The 20036-nt window shown below is 30.2% G+C and overlaps 2 protein-coding genes, 1 long non-coding RNA gene and 1 pseudogene across 4 annotated transcripts; 1 reads left to right on the forward strand and 3 right to left on the reverse strand.

Moving 5' to 3' along the window:
- Positions 1–630: 630 nt before the first annotated feature.
- Positions 631–2577, reverse strand: LOC114382727 (annotated as a pseudogene).
- Positions 2578–3341: 764 nt separating this feature from the next.
- On the reverse strand, positions 3342–5484 carry LOC114382713 (salicylic acid-binding protein 2-like). Of its 2 annotated transcripts, none has more exons than XM_028342305.1 (3): positions 5096–5484; positions 3933–4058; positions 3342–3846 (listed from the first exon to the last, which is right to left on the reverse strand). In XM_028342305.1, the coding sequence occupies exons 1-3, from the start codon at positions 5444–5446 to the stop codon at positions 3565–3567; spliced, it is 759 nt and encodes a 252-aa protein (XP_028198106.1). In that variant the 5' UTR covers positions 5447–5484; the 3' UTR covers positions 3342–3564. The 2 variants fall into 2 exon arrangements, with proteins under 2 accessions (XP_028198106.1, XP_028198098.1); XM_028342297.1 differs by having other exon boundaries at positions 5024–5484.
- A 7422-nt stretch (positions 5485–12906) lies between these two features.
- On the forward strand, positions 12907–14742 carry LOC114370570. Its single transcript, XR_003657870.1, has 3 exons — positions 12907–13289; positions 13393–13466; positions 13773–14742. It is a non-coding gene; the product is annotated as an uncharacterized LOC114370570 (long non-coding RNA).
- A 171-nt stretch (positions 14743–14913) lies between these two features.
- Positions 14914–17823, reverse strand: LOC114382737 (salicylic acid-binding protein 2-like). Its single transcript, XM_028342327.1, has 3 exons — positions 17396–17823; positions 15506–15631; positions 14914–15343 (listed from the first exon to the last, which is right to left on the reverse strand). The coding sequence occupies exons 1-3, from the start codon at positions 17771–17773 to the stop codon at positions 15062–15064; spliced, it is 786 nt and encodes a 261-aa protein (XP_028198128.1). The 5' UTR covers positions 17774–17823; the 3' UTR covers positions 14914–15061.
- Positions 17824–20036: the final 2213 nt, after the last annotated feature.

Raw genomic sequence — 20036 nt, forward strand, 5'->3', positions numbered from 1 at the left:
GTATTGAGAGGAGTTGGCCAGAATTCCTCCATTGATATTATGATTTACATGGTTATTGGGAGAGCATGTTAAAATGTTCTTAATGCTGCATGTCTTCCCCAAACTCCTGAAAGTTATGTGTGGAAGTTGATTTTCTTCATCTGGCAAAGGTTTCTTTTTGTTGCCTACCTGATTGTTTTTTCTTACAGATATTCCCTCCCTTTGTTGTTGTTTTCTTTCAATTATTTCTTCATTCTCTTTCTTTTTTTCTTATGTCGTGGCCAAAGTTTCTATATACACCGTGCCTAAGTGAAATGAAGATTTTCAAATTCATGCATAATTGAACAAAATTCTATTGAAAAAAAAAACTGTAACTTTTAAAATAATAATAATAAATAGTTTGCTAATATTCTTTTAAAAAAAATATTCTCCCTTGGAGTTCTTTAGGCATTAATTTGTTATCTGCCCCTTGTACTAATTGAAGCGGAATGCTAATAGTAATCCACTACACAGCTTATATGTTCCAAAATATTTCCACGTGGAGTTTACTTACTTTGTATGCTTTATGAGTTAAATTGCATGCTTATAGTTGAATGGTTAAATTAATATGAATCAATTGCATGCTTAAATAACCATTTGAGGAATTGCAAATGACCAAATCGAAATATATATATAAATTCAACAAGATTCCAACATAACCAGAATACAACTTCATATACGCCTCATGTTTGCAAGAATATATATCATCACTTTATTGATGTATCAAGTGGTTCATTGGTATTTAGCAGCTATCTGCTGGAGAGAATCACATAATTCTTGCGGCTTGCAAAACATTGGCATATGATCTGCGCCGTTGATCTCCACAACGTCATTGAACCCAGCATTTTGGATCATCCAGTGTTGGTAATTCAATGGAATTCCAAGGTCTTCAGGACAAACAATATAAACACGTGGAACTGACCCATATCTTTGTTTGGAGAAGTTCTTTTCCTTAGACAAATCTTCGATGAAATATGATGATGGCCTTGCCAAAGTCATGGCCAATTCAAGGTCCTACAAAAATCAATTCAATCCTTTATTTGTTTGTCTTTTTGTTCAAGACTTTATTCTAGGAAGATTTTTCAGCATGTTGTTTTAGCTAGTAATTGTCCTAACATGTAATAGTGAAGGATATGATATTGTCGTAACATGCAATTGTTACGCACCTCAATGGGTCAGAGTTGATAGAGCTTGTAAGACAAGAACTTGGGACCAAAGAAAATTAATGTTTTGTTCCCACACTGGCAAAATTCCGTGTCCAACCATTCCTCTGATGGGGTCCTCTCATTGTACTGTCAAGGGAAAGAATTATAATAATGCTAAAGATGAGTGTAATTTCTTCATTCTGTATTTTTCTTTACATAGACAATGAATAAGATTTGAAATGTTTCTCAAGTTTTCAGAGTGTATATTTTTGGTTGACATCAGCGAAGAATTAGATATTTGAAATCTAAAGAATTTTCATATTAATTATCTATAAAAAAAAGTAGTATAATTGATGACGTGCATATTAATATATAATTCAAATATATCTAACTAGCATCATCATATTTTTTTATAATAAGGTTTTTATTTTGGTTCCTAAAAAATTTTCTTTAATTTTTATCTCTGCAAATTATGAAATTGTTGTTTTTATTCATGGTAAAATGAGTAAATTAAATTTTAATTTTATTCTGTAAAAAAATTCTTTGATTACTCCAAAATCTAAATATTTATTTTTGATCCTTAAAAGTATAAATATGAAGTATCCATTTTTTTATATTTCATGTGCTGACATGATATCATAGACATTGGTGGGTTTCATATGAGATGATCACTTTATCTTTCATTAAATAAATAAGTAATCAATGAGAGTTACCTGGTAGTGTGGATCACAGACAATAATTTTAAACTTTTTCTAAGAAATAAAAATCACACATATGATGGAATTTTGATTTGCAGACGGCGGCATAAAAAACTTCACACTGAAAGTAGGTCGCATTAAAATTTCAAGAAAATCAAGATAAAAAAAGTGGCCGGTGTTCAATGTCTGAAGAAATAAGTAAGAAAACTGGTGAAATTTCAGAAGGAAACCTCAAGAGTGTAATTAAGAAGCAAACCTTTTCCAAGACGTAAGATGGGCGGTGTTCAACGTCTGGAGCAAAAGCAGCTAAGAAAACACCAACTGCTACCTTTTCTGGAAATTTTTCCATTGCAATTGCTATGCTCATCCCCCCAAGGCTGTGACCAACTAGAACTACCTTCTCATTTGAGGGAATTGTGTCCAATAGCTGCAGCAAAGGCTCAGTGTACTCTGAGAAAGTGTCAACATCCTCAATTTTCTTCATGTTGATGCCAGAAGCTGCATGGTTGAGCACTGTGACCTTGTGGCCTTCAGATTCCAAGCGTGGCTTCAACTTATACCAACACCATGCTCCATGGCATGCCCCATGCACCAGCACATAATGCTTCCTGCCTAAACAATTTTCCGAACTCATGATGCTTTTCTTTTTGTGCTACTTAGTATTCGTCCTCGCTATATATAGACAATCAAATGGATCGGGTTTGAGTGGTTTCTGTTTCCTCCACAAAATGTTTGGTTAATATCTTTTTCTTTAAAGAAATTTATATTTTTAAAACATTTGTTTTTAATGAAATTTATTAGAACTAACAAATGGAATTCGAAAAAACTAAAAATTATTTCATAAAATCATTAAATAAATCATCGTTAAGCAAAAATAAATTATTTAATGCAAGAATACACATTTATATTTTAATTTATATAACTAACAAATTACATCTTCTAAATTTTGATCAAACAGTTATGGACTGAAATTATATGAAGTGGAAATTATAGAGAGAGCTAAATAGAATTAAATGTCATTCTTGTTAGCATAGATGAGTTTTGAATGATGTTTCTATTTCATTCTTAATTAAAAATGGAATGAAAAAGATAATTTATCATTTAAGGGTGTGATTTGTACTTACTACTGTATATGCATGATCTCCCTTCTCCTCCTGCACAGCATAGCTCCTCCGTTCTCTCCTCGTGGCAAAACGGACGATATATATAAAAACACTTCAACGATCAAGACATGTAGCTTTTCTAGAAAGTAGGTGTATTAGAGTATTATGTTTAGAGTACTAACCTTATTAGGTTGCCTTCAATAGTTTGAAACTATTTGAACATCCCTCTAACAGACATAAAAAAACTACTAGCTTTGGTCAACAGGATCTTCATTTAAGTCATCAAGTGAGGGTAAGATTAGAAGAGTTGAATCTCTCAAGAAGAACACCTCAGATTTCAAACGGAGTCTTTCTTAACCAAAATACTCTAACATCAATTGAAAAGAACTCATTAACACAACTTCATATTAGTAATTTTTTTAAAATAAAATTTATACAGATCCATGTTTGTATCGGAAAAGACGCAGAAGTTGCAAGATTATCACTTTATTTATGTCTCGTGGAGCCATGGTTCCAAACGAGATCCAATTATAATTCTAACACAAGTCAAATTCAAACACAACGTACAAATAAAAATAAACTGCAACATTCGTCGTGAATTTATGCATATTTTGTAACTATTTTCTCGAGAGATTCAAATAGTTCTCGAGGCTTGCTATTCATAGCCATATGATCTGCGCCTTTGATCTTTAGAACGTCATTAATCCCGGCATTTTGGATCATCCAGAGCTGATATTCCATTGGAATTGCAATGTCCTCAGTGCAAACAATATATGCACGTGGAACTGACCCATATCCCTCTTTGGAGAAGTTCTTCTGCGTAGACAAGTCTTCAACGAAGAGTGATGATGGCCTTACTAAAGTCTTGGCCAATTCAAGGTCCTGCAAAATCAAATTCCTTATTAATTTGCTTTTATTGAAGACTTGAAACTTTGAGGGCTTTCTGTAATATATATATATATAGTTACCTCAATGGGGGAGAGCTGGTATAGCTTGTTGGACAAGAAGTTGGGACCAAAGAACATTGATGTTTTGTTTCCACTTGGAGCAAATTCTGTGTCCAACCATGCAGACGACGGGGTCCTCTCATTGTACTGTTCAAGTAGCAAAATGTAATAATGGTGATCACCATTATTATTGACAATAAATAAGATGTGAAAGGGTGTGCATGTTATGTTTATCCATTCAATGTATATTTTTGAATTACCTGTTTCCGGATTCAAATCCATGACCAACAAATTACCAAGACACAACTTTACCGCTGCACTAGGGCTCGCCCTCTCATAAAAATATTTCAAACTATAAAAAATAAAGCCGGTGCATGTATTTTTGGGACGAGTTCGGATTGTAGCCTTGCTGCCTTCCCAATCCAATTTAGTTTAATATGCATTCACTTAAAACATATTAGGTTTTTGAATAATGCACATTAATAATATTTTTTTTATTTAATATATAATATTTTAAATTATACGATATTATATTTACAACGTTATTAACGAAATTATTTATTTTTAAATATGTATTGTAATACATACATACATATATATATATATATATATATATATATATCTTAATTTAACTTTTATACTTCTTTTACTGTACAATTTAATTATAAATAATACAAAACCAGGTTGAATTTTGATTAGATCAAAAATCCGATTTCAATAAAATCAAAGTTTTGGATCGGGTATTAGGGACAAGAGTGAGCCCATCCCAACTCGTCTCTTGCTCAGCAGTCAACCTCACTGAATAATTGTTATAGAGATAATGATCACTTACAGGATTTACTTTATATATATATATATATATATATAACTAATATTATGTTTCTATACGAAAGTGTAGACTTAGGAAGTCAAAAAATGTGATATGATAATTGTGATTGAAACATTTTTATAAAGGAATTGATAGTTCCCTTTTCCACGGAATCCAGCCCATGCATTTATGTCTAAATAATTAGTTCCACAATTTGTATTATTGGGCAGAAATTGCACTTGCAGAAGTAAGAAAATTGATAAAAAAAAAAAATCACAAGTAACCTCAAGACTAAGAAGCAAACCTTTTCCAAGACATAAGATGGTTGGTGTTCAGTGTCTGGAGCAAAAGCAGCTAAGAAAACACCAACTGTTACCTTTTTTGGGAATTTGTCCATGGCAAGTGCAATGTTAAGCCCCCCAAGGCTGTGACCAACTAGAACTACCTTCTCATTTTTGGGAATTGTGGCCATTAGCCGCAACAAAGGGTCAGAGTATTGTGAGAAAGTATGAACATCATCAATTTTCTTCATGTTGATGCCAGAAGCTGCAAGGTCGAGTGATGTGACCTTGTGGCCTGCAGATTCCAAGCGTGGCTTGAGTTTGTACCAACTCCAAGCTCCATGGCATGCCCCATGCACCAGAACATAATGCTTCTTATCTATGCAATTCCCTGAAATGATCATGCTTATAAAAAACATAAAAAAAATAAAAAATTCTGACCTCATGGTATCTTCTTCTTGTGTTGTACTGTTCAATAGGTACTCCATCTCGCTATATATAGATGGAGAAATGGGTTGTCAACAAATTAAAAGTTATTACCAGCTTTGAATAGTAATCAAATCACCACCGCCAAGATATATACTATTTCACATATTTTTTTACAAGCAATTTATTTTAAATAACAAAATTTTATACATCTCACATCTTGTTTGTGTTGGACAAGTGGCCTAAAAAATTTTAAGAAGGAGGGTTGAATTAAGATTTCATTAACTATTCCTAATTAAAAAATTTCCCTTACTTAGATATTTCCTATATTCAATTATTTCTTTAATTGTAAGTTACTTAAATAACAAATAAGGAAAAATAACATTAAGGAAATATAAACACAACAGAAAGTAAAAGAGATCAAGGAAAGAGAGAATGCAAAATCAGATTTATACTGATTTGACCACAACCCGTGCCTACGTCTAGTATTCAAGCAAATATCACTTGAGCGTTTTCACTAACCTTGTAAAAACCCTTTACAAGTAATGAACCACAAAAGACTTCTCTCCTTTGTGTTCAGTGTTTACACCAAGAAGCAAATTTTACTTCTTGCAATGAACCCCAAAGAACCTTTCTCCTTTGTGTTCAGTGATTACACCAAAAGACAATCTCACCTCTTGCAATGAACCCCAAAGGATGTTACTCCTTTGTGTCCAATGATTACACCAATAAGCAAATTTCACTTCTTTCAATGAACCCCAACGGACGTTACTCCTTTGTGTCTAGTGATTATACCAAGAAGCAAATTTCACTTCTTGCAATGAATCCCAAAGGACGTTACTCCTTTGTGTCCAATGATTCAACCAAGGAACAAATTTGTTCCTTGAACCAAGTAGACCGTCTCTTGAAAACTTTTATAACCAAGAGTCGGTCTCTTGAAAAGCTTTTTGTAAGAATGAAGGAGAAGAAGAAAATAGAATAACACAAGTTTTTGTTGAATGAACTTTTCTTGACAAAACAAATGTTAGACAAAAATTCTTAGAAAGATGTTGAGAATAATTCTTTTGAAATTCGTGTCATGGTCACATATTTATAGCCATTTGATGACTCTTGAAGAAATCATGTTAAAAGTTGTGACTCTTGACAATTTCTTTAAAACCAATCACTGGTAATCGATTACCATAATGGTGTAATCGATTACACAGTTTATTTTATCAAAGGTTGTGATTCTTCATGTTGAGTTTTGAAATCTAACGTTTAGAATCAGTGGTAATCGATTACAAATATTGTGTAATCAATTACACTATTTTGAAAATATTTTTGAACGTTACAAGACAATGGTAATCGATTACATGCTCATGGTAATCGATTACTACTTTGTAAATCAGTTATAGAACTGTTTTTTGCTTCTGGTAATCGATTATTACCTTATGGTAATCGACTACCAGAGAGTAAAAACTCTAGTAAAAAAATATTTCTTGAAAAATTCTCTTGGACAATTTTGTGTTGTTCTATCTTTTCTTTGAAAAAATTCTTTTTAAACTTGTCTTGATACTTTTCTTGAGGTTCTTGCATATCTTGAATCTTTACTTGAATCTTCTTGATTTTTTAATCTTGTTTAAATGAATATTTAATAATCTTTGACATCATCAAAATACTTTTAGAAGTTTTACTTCTACAGTTGAATGATTTTTTTTCCTTTTTTTTCATTAATTTTAGTTGAAATTCCTTTTCATCCTTTTTATTTTTCAATTTAGAAACTCTTTTGTCTATCTTGTTCACTCTAAGTGAAGTCATGTTTTGTATTTCATGTCTTTTGCTCTCACAGTCACAGATCGGTAGCGCATATTCTTGATGACATTCACGACTAGGGCAGCTCTAAAAAAAAACCAATTTTTAAAAAAATAACTGATTATCAGTTATATAAAAATAGTTATAAAATTATGACCAATTTTATAAAAATGATTATTTTAAATAACTTTTTATTTAAAAAATAATTATAGTTATAAAACTAAAACTAGTTTTGCAGAAATGATTAGTTTAAATAACTTTTTATTTCATTTGTAACCGATTATATAACTTGTTTTAAATATAACTGATTATATAATTAGTTTATATAATTAGTTATATTCATAATCAATTTTTAAATAACCAGTTATACAAATTAGTTATGATTATAATTATTATAATAATTACTTATAATCTAGTTATTTATTAATAATGATTATGATTATTTAACCAAACCATGAACACTCTTGTTCACGACTAGTTTGTTTATGCTACCACCACGTCGTCATTTATAATAAAGTTAACCAAATTTTGACCATTCGTTTATGATATAAAATCTGAAAATTATTTTCCCAATTTTTAATTAAGATCATATAAGTTATTATAAATAAACCAAAATATTAGAAGTGATAATATATATATATATATATATATATATATATATATATATATATATATATATATATATATATATATATATATATATATATAATTAGCTGAACTCATGCTAATAATAAATAATGAAATTATTATGGTTGTACTTCCTGTGTATTTCTTCTCGTCGACAAAAGGTTTGCAATTGCATTCCATCTCGCTATATTATATCAGACGAAGAAAATGGGTTTAGTTTCCGTCCCGTCGGCAAAAGGTTAATACTACAAATCATCGGCTTTGAAGTTTGAATAGTTAAACCACATGCTTAATTTACTTATAAAAAATAGTATCACATGCTTTATATATAGCAACGGACAACTTGCGCATTAATACCGTGATTGATGTAATAATTCTAAGATTAGTTTGCAATGTATATAAATGGTGGGCGAAACTGCTGAGATATGGTTTTTGGAAACAAAAGACTACAGGTCATAGATGTTACTGTTTGATAACCTGTTTAGTTTGGAGGGTTTCGATCAAACTGAATTAGAGTTGCATGGGATGGATATGATTGTAATACCTATTATTCTAGGACTTCATTGAAAGAATGTTTATGATAAGGGATGAATCCATTCGTGTTTATAATGGAGCCCTACTCATGCATGTAAGTCATATGGATAATTATGGTACCCTTAATAAAATTCCTTGTTTGCGGCTAAAAAAATAAAACATTTTAAGATTAGTTATTTAAGTTAACAAATCAATAGTCTTAAAAGCTTGGCAGACACTTAATCTTTCACATGGCTAGTTGAGTTAACAAATTAATTAATTTGACTAACAAGTTTGGCACTGCTTAATTTCTACCTTTTTTTTTTCTTTTGAAGTTAGGCATGAATTAACTCCAAATCCGTGAATATACATCCAACACCAACTTGATTTTGATTAGAAAATCTCACTTTGATTAAGATATTGACTTTGAGTTTAGTTTTTTTCCAACTTGTAAAAGTAGAGTAGCTAGGGTACAAGAATGTAATCCTTGCTATCAAACTTGCCTTACTATTATATTTTTGGTTCTTAATAATTTTTTTAACTTTTTAGTTCCTAATAAAAACTTTATTTTATTTTTAAGTCCCTAAAGTACTATTTAAATCAATATATTTCACTTTTTAAAGTGCTATTTAAAAAAAAAAGATTAAGGACCAATAATAAAAAAAAATTATTAGGGTAAAAAAGTTAAGAAAAATTATTAGGGACCAAAAGTAAAATTCAGAAATTTACCATAAATTAAAACATATTTAAGCCTATTATATTTGAGTTAGGATTTTATTTTCATAATTTTATTTTTACATTGATTAAAATATAATTTAATTAATTTGATAGTTAAATAATTAAAATTATAATAAAAATAATAATTAAATAATACAGTAAAAAATGTTTAATAAAGATTTCATTTAATGAGGCTAGCTAACCAGTACCTCACACCATTGGTTAAAGAATTGTAAAAAGAAAATACATCAATTGTTGGAATTGTATTAAAAATCATGAAAGAGTGTACGTATTGTTTAATTCTTTAATGAAAGTTTTCTACTTCTTCAATTTTTTAAGACATTGGTTTGCATTTTTCTAATTTAATTCTTACGTATTTTTTAAGATCATTATTATTTATCAATTTCTATCTGTTGTTTGAATTAAAACGTAAAATATTTCGATCATTATATGCTTTATTTAAAAATTTAAGTACATAAATTTTCAAAAAGTGAGGCGATTTTATTGAGTACGATGAAAGTTGAAAACGAAAAAAGTGTTCAGTTACACTTTCATGAAAGACTAAGGTTAATAAGAATGGCTTTTCAGTATACATGATCTTTAGTAAGAGGGGCTTATAATCATGGTATTTGTGGAGTAAATTGAAGCCAACTCTTTAATTGAGTGAAGATTAAGAATGATACGTTGCAATAAAATAGTCTAATAAAGAGTGTTGAAAAGTGAAAAAGGAATTGCGTGGAAGGATCACTACTAAAAAAAAATGCATTTAATATTGATCATATTAGATTTGTTTGGGGTGATGATTTTGTGTTTTCAATTTTAAATATAATTTTCAAATTAAATGTGTTTGAAAAAATGAGTTAAAATATTTTTTAATTTATTTTTAAAATACTTTTACATTTATTTTAAAATAAGAAATTAAAAAGCACATACCCCTATATTTGCATTGAGAATGATTTTTTTAGCTATTATTGTCCACCTTCGCTCCCACCATTACCATAATCACTAGTATTGATATTATTATCATCGTCTTTCTCACTGTAACCAACTATAATCATTATTAATACTATTATCATCACCGTTATGATTACTACTATCATTGTTATCATTATTGATATTATTGTTATTATCATCATTATTTTCAGTATTACTATCATCATCATCGTTATTGTTATTGTGATCATAATCACACCCAAAAAAAATCTGAAGTTATTTTTAAGTAATACAAAAACTTTTAAATATTTTTAAACTAAAATTTGAAGAGAAATTAAAACTAAAATTTAAAAACTAAAAATCGATTGTTGTCTTTAAGAATTTTAAAACTCAACCAAAAATTACTCCAAACATAATCTTAGGGATTTTACATCATTTTATGAACCAATGTAGATCTTGCTATTATAGAAAGTAAACACTTTTTTACATGATTAAAATATAACCAATAGAGATCTCCTTTTTCCAACACCAAATTTGCAGATTCATTCAGTCTTCTATTTTAGAACATTAAATCTAAAGCACGTTCTTCACGCTGTATGTAAATCCACAATCGAACCATTCTCTACACCGGCCTCAAAGTCTCAAAAGTTGCATCCGTCTTCCAAATCGATCCCATCATCACTCTTGTCACCTCAAACTCCGTCAACATTTAGAAAATGTAGCAGATGTGGCAAAGTCACGCAAATGCAGTTTGATGAAGCATAGAAAAGGACAAGATTAAGAGAAAGCCCTCTAAGTTGGGAATTGCTAATAAAAAAGAATAATCATAAAATTGAAATATATAAACATGCACCAAAATGAAAAATATATAATAGAATCATGACACAGAGATCAAGAATAAGAATTCCTAGAAAAGATGGAAAATGGTTCTGTGACTTTTCCAAATTGACCCCATTCCAAATTGACCCCATCCCGCTTCTCATTGTGAACACCATAGACGTCTCTTCGATTTCATAAATGTAGGAGACAGCAGAGTCACGCAGATGCAATTTGATGAAGCCTGCAAGTTGAAAATTGTTAATAAAAAGAATGATCATAAAATCAAATATATATTTTTTTGTTGACTATAATATTAATTCGAAATAGCTTTCGTTAATGGATAATCTTTATCGGAAGTTATTGTTATTGTTGTGGAGAAAGCTGGAGGCAAATGCTGGGGAGACGGTCCTCAACCCCATTTCTATCCAGATCTTGCACTTGAAGCAGAATGCTTATAGTATTCAACATTTTAGGTCTATCTTTTCTTGTCAATATTTTTACATATTTGATCAATTCTGGCCTGAAAATTGCTTACCACTTATTGCACTCGACTGTGAATTCAGATAAACTTCATTTAATAACAATGAAACAAATATGTATTTGATATTTTTTCCTGCTTATCATCAACATGAATTGACAAGAACTAATATATACCACTACATATATAAACTTCATTTTAAAAAATAAATATACAGCTCCATGCATGTATCGAAAAAGTCGATTTATTGATTTGTCTCGTTGGTTCAAACGAGATCTTATAATTCTAACCCTACTAGTCAAATTCATCCACAACAAATAAAATTGAAGCCTGATTCACGAATTTATGCATATTTAGTCACTATCTGCTGGAGGGAATCGAATAGTTCTTGTAGCTTGCAAAGCATAGCCATATGATCTGACTGAGCCTTTAATCTCTAGAACGTCATTGAACCCAGCATTTTGGATCATCCAGAGCTGATATTCCAATGGAATTGTAAGGTCCTCAGTGCAAACAATATACGCACGTGGAACTGACCCATATCCCTCTTTGGAGAAGTTCTTTTGTTTAGACAAGTCTTCGATGAAGAGTGACGCTGGTCTTGCCAAAGTCTTGGCCAATTTAAGGTCCTGCGAAATTCAATACGATTTAATTTATTTTTATTGAAGACTTCGATACTTCAAAGACCTTTTAGCACATTGCTTTATATATAGAAATGTTACTTGTACCATAAATTATATATGCAATAATTTTTATAATTAAATAGAAAAAGAAAAAAGATAAAAATATTTTTGTATAAATTATTGTATGAATAACACATCTTGTTACTTTAGCTAGTAATAGAAAAGGATGTGAAGTAAAAATAATAATAACAATGGTGAAAATTAGTGTAATTTTCTTAAAGCTTCTTTTTCAATAATGAACAAGATGTGAAATATAATTGTGTGACATATGTGACTCAGGTGTATATATTCACAAAAAGTTTATATATTAGTGTCTATTTTTGAAGGACACAATGCAAGCGAATCATATTTGCTAGTTATAATTTCAATAATTGTCATATTCATTATCTTTAGAAAAAAAAGTTATAAAGTTTATGATTGTGCTTACATTAGAAACCAATTACAAATATACAGATATTTTATCTAATATTTAATAATCATAGATCATAAAATTTTTAATATTTGTTTCAGGTTATATTCTTCTTAATTTTGACTTCGGCATAAAGAATAATAAAATAAAGATTAAAGTTTTTCAACACAAAACTATATCTTTTCTTGGACATAAGATGGGTGGTGTTCAAGGTCTGGAGCAAAAGCTGTTAACAAAACACCAACTACTACCTTTGAAATTTCTCAACTGCAAGGCTCGAAGTATTCTGAGAAGGTATCAACATCTTCAATTTTTTTCATCTCAATGCCAAAAGTTGCAACATTACTACTAAAAAAATGTATTCCACGTCGACAAATTTACAATGGTTATTGAAAAATTGTCGTTAAAAAAAGAGTTATAACATTTTTGTAATTAACCAAAGTCATTAAAAAACCATCATTAAGATTAATGAAATGACGATTTTGAGAAAATCGTGTTGGGACTCGTTAACATTATTAGTTAATCTACGATAGTTTTTCAAACCATCGTTGGTTGAGACTCACATTCAACCCTTCATATTCTTAATCTTCTTTCTCATAACTTTGTGCCTTTTCTCTCTCTCATAATGGCCAAAATAACTACCTCCTCTCTCGCTCAATCTCCGTCAGGTTCCTCTGCCACTACTCCTAAAGCCTTGCCGTCGCACCCAAAGCCTCTCTTCCAACCACCTCCTCTGCTTCCCCACCCCTTCCTCCTCCTCCTCCTCCAGCCCCACCACTTCCTCTGGCCTCGTTGTAGTCTGCGACGGACCTGCGGACGCCTACCAATCTTGGCCCCAACAGCCACGGATCTGTTGTCGCCGTTGCATTCGTTGTTGCGGCCGCCTTGATGATGTAGATCCAGTAGTTAGGGTTTTTATTTTTACAATAAAAAAGTACAGTACTAACAAATTTATCTCTATGATTGTGTAACAATGTGGTGTACTACCCCCAACAGGATCTTGAAGGGGTTGGATTCGTTGGAAGGAGGGTACAAGAGCCGCAACCCTTTCTCTTGGATCAAAGAAGCTGGTACATAAATTAATTTTAGCTTGTGAGACAAAAATCAATTTATTTTTTATCTTCTTATCTTCTGTTCTTGTAAATACTTTTAGAAACTGTTTGGGAAAACGTTGTTCCTTATTTTGTTTGGGCTTCTTGATTTAAAAGATTTATAGATAGAAAAAAGAAGAAGTAAGGTGACAATATGTAAGTGTGAAACTGAAAATGAGAGTAGGAGATTTTTTTATCCTTGAATCTTTTTTATCTATTATTATTATTATTATTATTAGTGTGATAGTTATCTTTGTTATTCTGTGTTCATTCTTTGAAATTCAGGAGGAAATTAATGAGGAGGATGTGAGACTAATGGAAGCATTCATATCGAAGCAGCAAAAAAACACTTGCAAACCTCATTGTCCAAAGAATAAAAGAAAAGGCTGCTTTTGTTGCTTCAGACAATATTTGACTGCGTTTTATTTTCCTCTTGGTTTCGTTATTTTTAATTTTGGGGTTTTGAGTGTTTTTAGCATGTTGTTCAGCCTGCTTGGAGATTTTATATCTCACTCTTGTGTTTGTGATATTTTTGTGTGCAGAAAATCGACCCGTTCCAAAATTGGATAAATCCATGATTGAAATATACAAGACGTATGTATAACTTCCATTTCAATTCTATTATAAATGTGCGAGAGTGTACACATGCACGGGAAACTACGGTAGTCATATCTTAATTCCTCCATTCGAATTATGACTTGAATGGCTGTTAGAAGAGTATGTTAAAGGACTGAGGAGCCTTAAATGATTCACACGAAAGATGAAAGATTAATCGGTCTAAAGGATCAAAATTTGTTTAACGTCACAGGATTTTATAAAAAAAACCAAAAACCTTAATTATGATCCTTACCAAAGAAGAGCATGCCAAAATTTTCTTAGTGATGTGCAGTACGTCCTCCCCAAGCAGGTGTAAGGTATGTGTGGAAGTTGATTTTGTAGTCTACCAATTGTTCTTCACTGCTGTTTCCCTCATTTTCTTGTTGTTTATGTAAGGTATGTGCGGCAGGTTTCATTTTCTTGTTGTTTATGTAAGGTATGTGCGGCAGGTTTCATTTTCTTGTCGCACACTTTTGTTCTTTACAGCTGTTCTCAAGGTCGTATCTAGATTTTTTAAGACTTTAACCAAAATTTATATTTGTAACTAATTTAATACTATAATTTAACAAATTTTATTTAATTTTTTATGACTGGAAAATTATTAATCAAAATTTTATAATTAAGTATTTCTAATAATTTGATCCCTTCTCATACCCAATATATATAGCTAATATTCATACATTTTTAATATATATATATATATATATATATATATATATATATATATATATATATATATATATATATATATAGGACTATTACGTACAACTTCGTATATAGTAATTGTTTTATAAATTTACACAAATCCGTGTGTGTATATGTGTATATATATATATAGGAAATGTCACATAAGTGGCCATATATCTTACCGCTTTATTTATTTGTCTCGTGGTTTCAAACGAGAGATCTTATAATATTCTATTACAAGTCAAATTCAAACACAACAAATAAAACTAATTAAAGCATGCTACGTGAATTCATGCATATTTAGTCGCTATCTGCTGGAGGGAATCAAATAGTTCTTGTGGCTTGCAAAGCATAGCCATATGGTCTGTGCCTTTGATCTCTACAACTTCATTGAACCCAACATTTTGGATCATGAAGAGCTGATATTCCAATGGAATTGCAAGGTCCTCAGTGCAAACAATAAAGGCACGTGGCACTGACCCATATCCCTCTTTGGAGAAGTTCTTTTGTTTAGTCAAGTCTTCCATGAAGAGTGATGATGGCCTTATTAAAGTCTTGGCCAATTCAAAATCCTGCAAAATCCAATCCTTATTAATTTGTTTTTCTTTTTTTTTTTTTAATTGAAGAGTCGAAACTTTGAAGACTTCCCAGCATATTACTTTAGCTAGTAGTAATAGACAGCTAGAAAATGATGTAATTAATTGTTGCAACTATCGTAACATGTAATTAATTACCTCAATTGGGGATAGTTGGTAGAGCTTGTCGGACAAGAAGTTGGGGCCAAAGAACATTGTTGTTTTGTTTCCACTTGGAGCAAATTCAGTGTCTAACCATGCAGCTAACGGGGTCCTCTCGCTGTACTATTCAAGTGAAAAATAATAGTAATGGTGAAGATCGATCGCTGTAATTTTCTTACTTTTTTTTTTGGCAATGAATACTGAATAGGATGTGAAATGGTGTCATGTGTATCGATCAATTCACAAAAGTGCAGGTATTCGTGTCTATTTTTTATTGACATAATCATTTGATAGTCTAAATTTAATCAAAGAAGTTTAATATTAATTCTCTTTAAAGAAGTTACAAAATTGATGGCCACGTATATTAATGTAATTCAAAAGAAACAAAAAGAAAAGGAAATTTTAACGTAGAAGAAAAATTGTCTATGATTAACAATTTAAAAATTATTTGAAATATAAAATTAAACGATGAATCAGCTATCGTGTAAAAAATGCTATAATAAAATATATTCTTACATATAAGAACAAACAGTTAGATTTATAAAATAAAAATTAATTCTCAAAATAAATGTAATATAATTATAATTGTAAATAGAAAAAAAAAAGCTAACCCCTCTGGCTATGAAATTAACAGAATGTTGTTATAAAGGTAAATGATCTCACATGATTGGCGTCACATTTTTGTTTTACGGATGCACACTCGAATTGGAGAATAAATAGATGAAAAAAAACAAAAATAGATATGAAAAATAATATATATACTATAGAATGAAGAGAAAATATATAAAAAGTATATTAATAAAGTATTTAATATTTTATAATGATCTAAGGAAGGAGTGTTCATCATGTTTTACTATTTGTTTTTTACACCCTGTCCCCACTTCCTATACTGCTCTCTTTGGCCAAAAATTACAGTAGAAAAGTCAATTTATCTGCTCCTACTTTCTACATATAGTAACAGATCGAAAGTGTAGACTTAAGATGTCCAAAGATACGGTCGATTTGGAAATTATATTTGCCACATTCACGCAGTGGTAAACCTGAATCGTTAAATAAAAATTGGACGGTTTATCTGTTTGTGTTTTGGCTGTTTATTTTAAATTTAACTTATAAGTTAAAGACAATCATGATTAATTGACTGTATGAATGTGTTAAAATCCTGACTACTGAGAAACTCTGGATGTCTATTTGAAACGTGATTATATGAGCAAAGTTAAACTTCTATTATATATATATATATATATATATATATATATATATATATATATATATATATATATATATATATATATATATATATATATATATATATACACACCAAGGGTATAGTTGTTGTGACTGGTGTGCGTGAATTTTGTGTCCTTTATTTTTGCCTCTTATTTTCTAAATTTAAATAACAACATAAAGAATAAAAAATATATTTTAGTCTATCAAAGTTAATAATGAAAAATTTATATATAAGTGATGTAAGATAAAAAAAAAAGAAAAAAAAATAGTTAAAGAGAAAGTATTTGTCCAGAAATAATTTCTTTTGCGTCTTAAATATTAATGTTCTTAAAATATTAATTAAAGAACTAATAAAAGAAAGATATTTATTTAAAAAATTATAAGAAAGTTTAAAAACAATCATAAACAATATAATTTTCCATATTTTAATAAAAATATTTTTTATTTCAACTTTTTAATCAGTATCTTAAAGATCATTGTTAGTATTTGTTTTTTCTCTTTTATAAAGGTATTGATAGTCACCTTCTTCCATGGACACTTTGGCCCACGCATGTATCTTCAATTAATTAGTGTTGTTTAGCAGCAACAGCCCTTGTATATAATTATGAAATTTGATGAAAATTTCCAGAACTAACCTCAAGAGACTAGTTGGAAGCATACCTTTTCCAAGACATAAGATGGGTGGTGTTCAACGTCTGGAGCAAAAGCTGTTAGAAAAACACCAACTGCTACCTTTTCTGGAAATTTCTCCATGGCAAGTGCTATGTTCAGCCCTCCAAAGCTGTGACCAACTAGAACTACCTTTTCATTTGAGGGAATTGTGTCCAATAGAAACAACAAAGGCTCAGTATACTGTGAAAAAGTGTCAACATCTTCAATTTTCTTCATGTTGGCTCCAGAAGCTACAAGGTCAAGCACTGTGACCTTGTGGCCAGCAGATTCCAAGCGTGGCTTGAGCTTATACCAACACCATGCTCCATGGCATGCCCCATGCACCAGCACAAAGTGCTTCTTATCTATACAATTTTCTGAACCCATGATATGGTTTCTTCTGAGGGTTGTAGTAGTTACTTTGCATTCCTTAATAGCTATATATATAACGTGAAATGCGTCAGGTTTGGCATCCCGTCCAGAAAAGTTCAATTATTGGCTTTGAAAAGTTAAACTACATGTTTGGTTTTGTTTTTCGATCAACTAATTAAGATGCAATACACGTCCTGATTACAATTTTGAAAGCTCTAATTTGAGTAAACGCTTATTTTTCTTATAATTTTGGATAAATCATGATTTAGAAACAATAATATATAAATTATTAAATAAAATGATTGTTAAGCTTAAAATAAATCTGATAAGGAGACACTTGTTTAATTACCGTTGTCTAGAAAATAAGGTTTATTGAAGAGTAATGACACAAAAATATTTTTTTTTATTTTTCTTTATTGGATTGTTTTTTCACATCAAGTCCATATGAAAGGTCTTATATTAGATTCACTGTGATGCCCTCCTTTTGCTCGACATGCAGTACTCTATTCATATTCTTTCATACAAGTTTAGAAGGCTCTGCGACGCACTAATTAGTACTTCGTACGTATTTTATTTGACAATGAAAATATCCAGCAAAGTCCGCGTTGGCATTGAAATCAAACACAATTATTGCAATTAAGAAGAGACTGATGCAAGATGGCAAATTAAGAAGAGGTCCTTGTTTTAAATGGTCGATATGCCTTTCAGTGAGACAGAAAAAATTAAACGTGCTTTTCTTTTCAAAAAATTATTGTTGCTTTAATATTTTTTATTGAAGACGTAAAATAATTGGAGAACATACACCATTTTAGCTTTTACTTTTGCATATAGTACTAATAGTTTATCAATTCCTCCTTTCAAAAAAAAAAATAGTTTATCAATTCCTTAATTAAATAATCACTAAACATATCTTTATTGATTACGCTCGTGTTTCAAAAGGATCCACAATCATAAAAAATCTACTTGTTGTAGCTTTTGCGTTTGTATTTTTCTCAAAACGTATTTTAATTATAAGATGTTGTAATAGAGTATAAATTCGTTCCCAACACGCACTACATGATTTCTTTAATAATTTGATTTAATTTGATCCTATTACTATTTTCGTGTGGTTGGGTACGTATATGAACCATACGATTACACACGGCAGTGTGTGGGATTGGCTTTCTTTAACAAATATATAAGTGAACATAAAAAACAAATATAAAAAAAAAGTTGTAAAGAGACGGCAGTCTTAATGAGGGTTTTTTCCCCCATATACACCACCTCCTTCTAATTATTTCAAATTTTATTTTCTAAAATACACCTAGCGGTAATAGATTTGTCGAAGGGCGTTTTACATTCTACTCTTTAATATCTCAAAAGAACATTTATTAGGAACTCGCATTGGTATTGAAGTAGGTCATTGAAAATAAACACCAGTTTAATTGTGTTTGATTGATCTATTTGGAAAAATAAATGTTAATTTCGAGTTAACAATGATTTGAGTGCTTGTTTCTCCTAAGAATGTTATAATATTGAGATTGAATTTCGTTTGTGAAGGTATATTGTGTGGAAGTGTGTGGCTGTATTGAGGGTGCTTGTTGTTATTTATAATTGTTTGAATATTTACTCCATTGATGTGTATTGAATTATCATAAGGTTATAATTATTTTTTTGATAGAGGCTTGTCTGTAATCCAATGTTGATTGAGACATTTCATTTTTCCAATTTTTTTATCGATATAGTGCATTATGTTCTCAATTTTGACTATTATTTCACCCTACTACTTGGTGTAGCAGTCCATCATTGTTTTCAGAGTTTAATTTTAAATTGTGAATTGTCAATTTAATGTTAGTTTTGTTGGTAAGACATCTATTATTTTTTTAAAGACTTGATAAATTGTAAAGTATTGTCAATTTCAAATGTCATTCTACTTTGATACATGGTGCACCAGACGTTTATTATTACTTTCACCCTTAAGTTTAAATTGTGAGTTACCAATTCAATGCCATTTATCTGTAAATAGTAGAGACATGATTAATTCGCACATACTTATAAATTTAAGTGTTTGCGTTTTAAGGAGTTGTCATTTTTTGTTATTTTCATTTTTAACATAAATTGAAACAAATAATTTATTTCATTATGTAAAATAAGTATTACAAATAACAATAAAACAAAGTAGGTAATGCAAACTCACAATGACATAATGTTAAAGCAATAAACACTAACGTAGCACACCATGGGAAAACTTCAAAACAGAAACAACTAACAGACGGATCATCCCTAGATTACCAACCTC

The sequence above is a fragment of the Glycine soja genome, chromosome 2 (assembly GCF_004193775.1).
Source record: "Glycine soja cultivar W05 chromosome 2, ASM419377v2, whole genome shotgun sequence".
Lineage (NCBI taxonomy): Eukaryota > Viridiplantae > Streptophyta > Magnoliopsida > Fabales > Fabaceae > Glycine > Glycine soja.

Bases quoted from the DNA above. Each gene is read 5' to 3' on its own strand.
- LOC114382713 (XM_028342297.1), bottom strand. From the start codon at position 5,446: ATGAGGTCAGAATTTTTTATTTTTTTTATGTTTTTTATAAGCATGATC. The intron at 4,059-5,023 runs GTTTGCTTCTTA...CTACTTGAACAG, and splicing joins CATCTTATGTCTTGGAAAAG to TACAATGAGAGGACCCCGTC. The intron at 3,847-3,932 runs GTAACTATATAT...TTGATTTTGCAG, and splicing joins ACCAGCTCTCCCCCATTGAG to GACCTTGAATTGGCCAAGAC.
- LOC114382737 (XM_028342327.1), bottom strand. From the start codon at position 17,773: ATGGGTTCAGAAAATTGTATAGATAAGAAGCACTTTGTGCTGGTGCAT. The intron at 15,632-17,395 runs GTATGCTTCCAA...TCACTTGAATAG, and splicing joins CATCTTATGTCTTGGAAAAG to TACAGCGAGAGGACCCCGTT. The intron at 15,344-15,505 runs GTAATTAATTAC...TGGATTTTGCAG, and splicing joins ACCAACTATCCCCAATTGAG to GATTTTGAATTGGCCAAGAC.